This window comes from Anneissia japonica, unplaced genomic scaffold (assembly GCF_011630105.1).
Source record: "Anneissia japonica isolate Jap-2015-1 unplaced genomic scaffold, ASM1163010v1 scaffold288016_len413324_cov198, whole genome shotgun sequence".
NCBI lineage: Eukaryota > Metazoa > Echinodermata > Crinoidea > Comatulida > Comatulidae > Anneissia > Anneissia japonica.
Window position 1 is genome coordinate 42,326 of NW_022739618.1, and position 6,933 is coordinate 49,258.

The 6,933-nt window shown below is 33.0% G+C and overlaps 1 protein-coding gene across 1 annotated transcript in view; it reads left to right on the forward strand.

The window, feature by feature from the left end:
* The window catches only part of LOC117117952 (shootin-1-like), a gene marked incomplete in the record, with an annotated part of 37,231 nt that overhangs the window by 7,764 nt on the left and 22,534 nt on the right, over positions 1–6,933 (forward strand). Inside the window, 2 exon segments of the mRNA XM_033262440.1 lie at positions 2,181–2,275; positions 3,219–3,360. Coding sequence (XP_033118331.1) covers positions 2,181–2,275; positions 3,219–3,360 — 237 coding nt within the window.

A 6,933-nucleotide genomic window follows, 5' to 3' on the forward strand; every position in this document is an offset into this window, starting at 1 on the left:
TTACTATTATTATTATTACTATTATTATTATTATTATTATTATTATTATTATTATTACTATTATTATTATTATTATTATTACTATTATTATTATTATTATTATTATTATTATTATTATTATTATTTATGAATGCAGTCATTAAGCTCTGTCCACACTACCAAATTTTCTTTGACAAAAAACTGTTGTATGCCCATATATAGTAATGATGTGCCTATATATGGTCATGATGTGATGTCATCATAACCATATTGAAGCATTCCACAATTTTATGTTAAATCAAATTTGATAGTCTGGACAGGGCTCCCTCTAATTTAAGACCCAAAAGACAATTAAAGCTACCAGGATTTGAAAATTATCTGATTTTTCTTTTTTCAAATACACAATTCAGAGCTTTTATTTTTTTATTTATTTTTTTTTTAGATTTATTGTCAACTTTTTGGGCTGCAGTATAAAACATCTTGCCATCCCAAAAACCAGTGTATTATCGCTAATTGTTAAACTGAGAAATTAGCAAAAGAACGGGCAGTATTGTATAAATATATATAAATACAAAGTATATAATGTATGTATATATATATATATATATATATATACATACATATTGAGTATTAAGTATATATAAAAAATTCAATTTTTCATTTTTTTCGTTCACTTATTCTGGTTTTTGAATGGCAGGCCTCATGTCTACACAATAGTCCATAGTATTAGTAATAGAAATATTTTTAAATAGAGAACATTTGATGAAATACTGTAAAATTCAACCATACAATTTATGCTTGGTGGCTATGATTTTGACCTTTTTTTATCTACTGCTCAAGTGCAACTCGTTATAGGTGATTGCATTAAGTGGTTTAGATATGATCCACTAGAATTTGTTTCCCTCAATCAAAGCTAATAGATTTGGTGTTGATTTTGTTGTTTGGTAGCAGTTTTTTTTTTCTTTGCCTGCATAAAAAGTCTTCACAGCATAGCTGGAAAGGACCACAGGTTGACAATTAACACTTAGTGTTAATATTAACACCTATAGAATAACTATAGGATATGGTATTTGTAACATTAAATTTCTGAAACTGAGCATTTAAGCAAAGGGTATAGAATAGCAAGATGTCTGACTCTTGGGGTTTCATTGGTACATAATTCTGTTTCAAAAAGTATGTCTCATATTGTGCACAGAATTTTTTTTTTTTTTTAATTTTTTTAGAATCAGAAATCAAAACAGTGGCGGATCCAGGAATTTAAAAAAGAGAGGCCCAGGGAGCACTTTTACAGATCAAATTATACGAAAGTGTATGCTATGGCGCCTCTAGATGGCCGGAAATACCACACACAAATTTTAATTTGGAGTACACCCTCCAATTCGAGACCCCTCTAATTTGAGATCAGTTTTTCAAAGAACCATATAACAATCTTTAATCTTATAACACAAATCTAACCCATTAAGTTGAGACCAAACCAGAGGTCACCCCAAAGGTTGTATCAAATTGGAGGACAAACTGTGTAATCTTTTTTTCTTCATATTTTTTTATTTTCCAACTTTTATTGTGGGAGAGGGGGTGGGTTTGCAGTCCACCACTCCAAATATCAGACTCTATCATATAATCCTTCCTTATATACTAGCTTGGTAGATAAGATATGCTTGCTTTCGAATCTCAAGGTCATGTTTTCCATCCTTGTGGCAGTACATTTTTTTGTTCTCATCACTAAATTTTTTAACTTCCCTCCCTAAACCTCATAATGAGACTAAAGTTTTATATATAATTATAACTTGGGCACTCTGGAAGAAAAGTAGATTTCTATGCAACAGGTTACCCAATATAAAGAAAAATATGTTTTCTTGTTTTTAAGTCCACACCTCTACCTCTATTCTAACCCCACCCTAGCATAGATATCCTCTAGCAAACTACCATCCTTGGGCAGACTTAGGTAATGCTCACAGGAAGTTTAAGTACTATTACTATTTTCACTAATATTAAACAAAACTATTTGCTGAATAAGAAAACAAAATTTCATTTTTCTGTTTTTTCCTGCTCTCCATCTTTCAAAAAGTAAGGTCGCAAAACAAGGTATAAAAAATGCCTCACCAAAGTTATTCAGAATAAGATGTATGTCACCACTTTCATTCTTATTATCTTTATCTGCCATCAATTTAAAAATACAACACTTATGTTTTTTGTCTCAGTGTCCGAGGCAGCTTGCGATGAGTTTGCAGAAATCAAAGCACAACTTGAAGTTGAGCAGTTTTGCCGAGAAGAGGCTGAAAGTTATGCTACAAAGGTAGAATAATTCTTTATTTGCTATTTATATAACTTCAGGTTCAGGTATTTTATTGATTGTCAATTTGTTATCAGCATACAAATGTAAAGTATCTCGCTACACTAATTTTGGAATGAGAAGTTCGTAACTGTATAAGGAGGATTTGTAGAAGACAGGCTGAAAAATGTGCATAATGACTAGTGTGTTATATTTATATCTCAACATTCCATTTAATGATCTTACCCCCTCTCCTCACACACATTCTGATATAAATAAAATACAATTGTATACACAACATTATATACATTCAGATGGGATATCGGCAGTCGAGGGAATATCCCTTCGTCTGAAGCATTAAGCTTGTCTATGCCGTGATCTTGCAATATCCAATTTGCCGCCGTCGTATTACCACGCTACTTAGCACGACGGAAACTTTCAATATATATCATTCCCTCTGTTGTCCGCTAAGTGAGAGGAAATTGCAAAGGCTATCTATGGCAAGCAAGCCATGGGGATTTCCCTTGTGTTCAAATAACTACCGTTGAAACGTCTGTGAACTTGGGCTGTGCTGTACACTGTATTAATGCATTGAAGTGCTAAATGTTTGAATTCTTTTATAATATCTATTAAATAATATTATTATTAGATCTAAGATTCTTCATATATTATCATAGATGTTGTATTATTAGTTAGTCGTATATTTAGTTACATAAAGTCAGAAATTATAACGAAAAACTATTTTTATACATTGCTTCTTGAACCTGATTGCTGATAATGATTATTTTGAAAAGGAAGCTCATTTAACCAAATCTTCTTGAAGTTGCTTCTTTCAACTTGGGACCAATGTCGAAGTAGCCCAAAGTTCACAAGTCAGTGGCCTATAAGGGCACCCAATCAAGCGGTAAATCAAACTTCTATAAAAGCTTTACCAAAAAAAGTAAAACTTTTTATTCAAATTTTTCAGATGGTAAAACAAAATAAGTCGATCAAGAGGAAAAGTGCTGCAATTCTTGGTGTCAATAACTGGGCTTCAATTGAAATTAGTTTGGATGAGGATGATGAAGATGGAACACACGAGAACACCTCAGAACAAGAAAGGTTAAATGGTGAGGTTCGATCACTCATTTGGTCAGTCAATCAATCATGTATTAATTTATTCATTCATTCATTCATTCATTTATACAATACAATAAGTATTCATTCATACATTCATCCAACCATTCAGTTGCTCTGTAAACCATTCGTTCATTTGTTCCTTCGTTCATTCATTCGTTCTTTAGTTCCTTCGTTCATTCATTCGTTCTTTAGTTCGTTCATTTATTCATTCATACAATCATTAAACTAATCTATCATTCATTTATGCAGCTATCTATCTGTATATGTGGCAAAGACAAGCCAAACCAGTCACTCGTCGCAAAAATCGATTTTGAGTTATTGATACAGTGTTAGAGAGTAAAATAATAGCTATAAAATGGTAAAAAAATCATTCAAATCGGACATTTCCTTATGAAGTTACAAGCGTTTAACCACACAGCTGTTTCAAGAACAATATATGAGAAATTAACCGTCAAAGTTTATGATTTCAGGCATTTCTCATGCAGAAACTATCATTAAATCCTTAAAAAGTATTGTTTTAACATTGAAAATGGGGAAAATTACAGCATAATGTGTAGATATATAATGGTGAGTTTAGTGCAATAAAATAGATTTTTAAAAATTTGACATTCCAGCATGTTTTAGCCATTTTCTCTGAAACATGATTTGCGACGAGTGACTGGTTTGGCTTGTCTTTGCCCCATATTAAGTCAGTTAGTTAAATTTAGGGATGGATGGTGTTACAAAAATGCACACATATTCAGAAAATAATTGGAGAGAATAGAGCATTAAATTCTTTGCATGTTAGAGAAAATGAAATACAAAATCGATGGATTATGAATGAAGGCAAAATGTATTAAACATGGAAAGAATATAGTTACTTGAGTTATCAAACTAATATACAAATATAGCCTTGCAGCTAGGCAGGAGGGGCCTTCTTTATGAGATACCGATAATCAAATCAAGTATTCCTCTTGGGTTATACATGTGACCTTAGATATGTTGTGTTTATTTTTTTTAATTTGTTTTTTAATAAGTTTTTGCTCTCTTTGTTATTTTCTGCTTTTAAAATGTTTTTGTAGATAAGAACTGACCCACTTTGGAAATCAGTACTATGTATTGAAAGTGTATATTCAGTATAAAGAAAGAATAAATAAATAAATAAATATCCCCAGTATCCTACCAGGACTTACCCCTGGACACCACCAGAAATTGTCAGGCTTTCCTGTGAAACAACTTAGCTTAATTTTGTTTGCTTTTAGTCTGGCCCAGCACAAGATTGGCTTATTTATCTTTTGCCTTCTTCCTTTGTATGCTGAATTCTTTTTGTTATCTCAATGTACTTTATATTTTTGTATACTGTAGAAAGGTAATAAATGTTATTTTGAATTTAATTGAATTACCAGTCACTACAGTATTATGGAAGAAGCCAGTTAAATTTATGTGTTAATTGTTTATATTACCTGGACTACTGTACAAATATCAGCATTTTATGGTTTGAAATTGCTCTCGTAATAGTGTTTGTAGGGAGATTACAAGAACAAATTTGAATACTTGAGGGAAATACAACCTTTCACATTCTGACCTATATATAGATAAACAATTTACACTAGGCAATTTACACTAGGCATTTTTACTTTAGTAATACAGTTTGTACATAACATTTGACCTAGTAGTTTATGACTCATTAATTATCAAATCCAATTAGTCAAGGTTGCCTAAAGTGCTGCCAATCCACCTTCACGTACCTCTAATTCTGTCATCAATGTATCATCATACATTAAAGAAAGAAAGTGTGTCAGGAAGTTCCTTTATTGTATTTGTTTTACAAAGTTTAAAAAAGTGCATTTTGCTTTTTTTTTTAATCTACATCCATCCAACCTCATTATGCGGAAAGGATTTATTATAAAACAAATATTGTATTACATCCTCGTCCAATGTCAAGTGACTCGGCAATGGAGAGAGGAATATGCTGTAAAGCTTTGCAAATCATGTCTCATTTTGAGGCTTAGGGAGTGAATTTGTTTACATCTGTGAGGACTGAACCCAGAATTCTGGTATTGGTAGGTGAGCTCATTGACCACACCCACTCCCTATTTTTAGTTTACCAAAAAAACATTAATATACCTATTATATTTTACAACTTCATAGCAATCGTTCATCTGCTGTCCTTTGAGTAATTGTATGTTGGTCTTATTGCTTTAGTTATTACTGACACTGGAGCAATAAAAAATATGAATAATCTAGCTAGCCCAAAATACAAACAAGTTACAATAGTGAGAATCAAGCCTTTGCTGGGAATTTGAAAGGATATTATAACCATTTGCTAGATTATTGTTAAAAGAACTTTGATTATAAATATTCTCTGCTGAGCCCATGCTCTACCAGACCTATGCCCATCTTAGCTGGTTTTAGCTGATCATGGAAAAAAGTATTAGGCTACATTCAGACTTGGAGATAAGCCAGGCTTGAGTTAAGCCCGGCACAAAGTTAAGCCCGACTTAACTTTGCCGGGCGTTCGGACTATCGGGTTTAGCCAGACGAGAATTTGCATAATAATGAACCGTAACCAGGAAACATGTTTCAAAACATTGCTCGCGAAACGTACGCTCGCTCACAGCATACATAATTGAATGCTGATTGGTCATTTCATCACCCGAAGTCAATGTAAGACCCCCCCCCCCTCGCAACGATTAAAGCCTGGCTTAGAAAAGTTAAACACGGTGGCGCACCAGGTTACTATAGGAACACAGCCCAGCTTGAGATAAGCCACCTAGTTCAGACTGGCAGGTGGATAAACCCGGCGAGTTGAGCCGGGTTTATCCACCTAGTTTGAACTACTGTAGGCCTAAAAATACATATTTAATCATAAGCGTTTATATTGTTTTTAGCATTCTGTACTACTGTATATACAGACTCACCAATCTACAGATGTTCCTCTGGAAGAAATTATCTTTGTTTCTATTAAAATATGAAACTGAAATTATATTTAGATCTAATTTCAATTTGATCTAGAATTGCTCTCCTTGATTACAAATTGTGAGTTGTGATTGAAAACAAAACAGTGCTTTTGTATCTTTTAATAATCTCTCATTCAATTCTCTATCATGCTTTTTTATTTCAAGTCCCACTTCCTGTTTTGAAATAATTATAAAGTTGCTTAGCCAAGGCTGGTCATATAAACCACAGTATACAGTTCGAACAAACTATGTAACTATATAACTGAAAGTTTATTATTGAAAACAAAGAGTGCTATCATTTCAATAGTCTCTCCTTTGGAACTTATCATTCTATTCCTGTCATGCTTTTTATGTCACATCTCGCTTCCTGTTTTTGAGGTGATGATAAAGTTTGTTATTAGCCTAGGCTGTTCATATAACCGCAATACAGTGGCGTATCTACCTGTAGAAGTCTTGAAATGGGAGTGCTGATGGGGAGAGGCGTGAAGGTGAAGTGGGGCGGGGGCTCGATGATCAGTTGAGGGGTACTAACTTGCAAGGTGATTTTAGATAATTATTAACTACTTGCAAGTAATTTTGGGGGAGGGGTGAGTAATGGTTTAGAGATGTCTCTTATACACATCT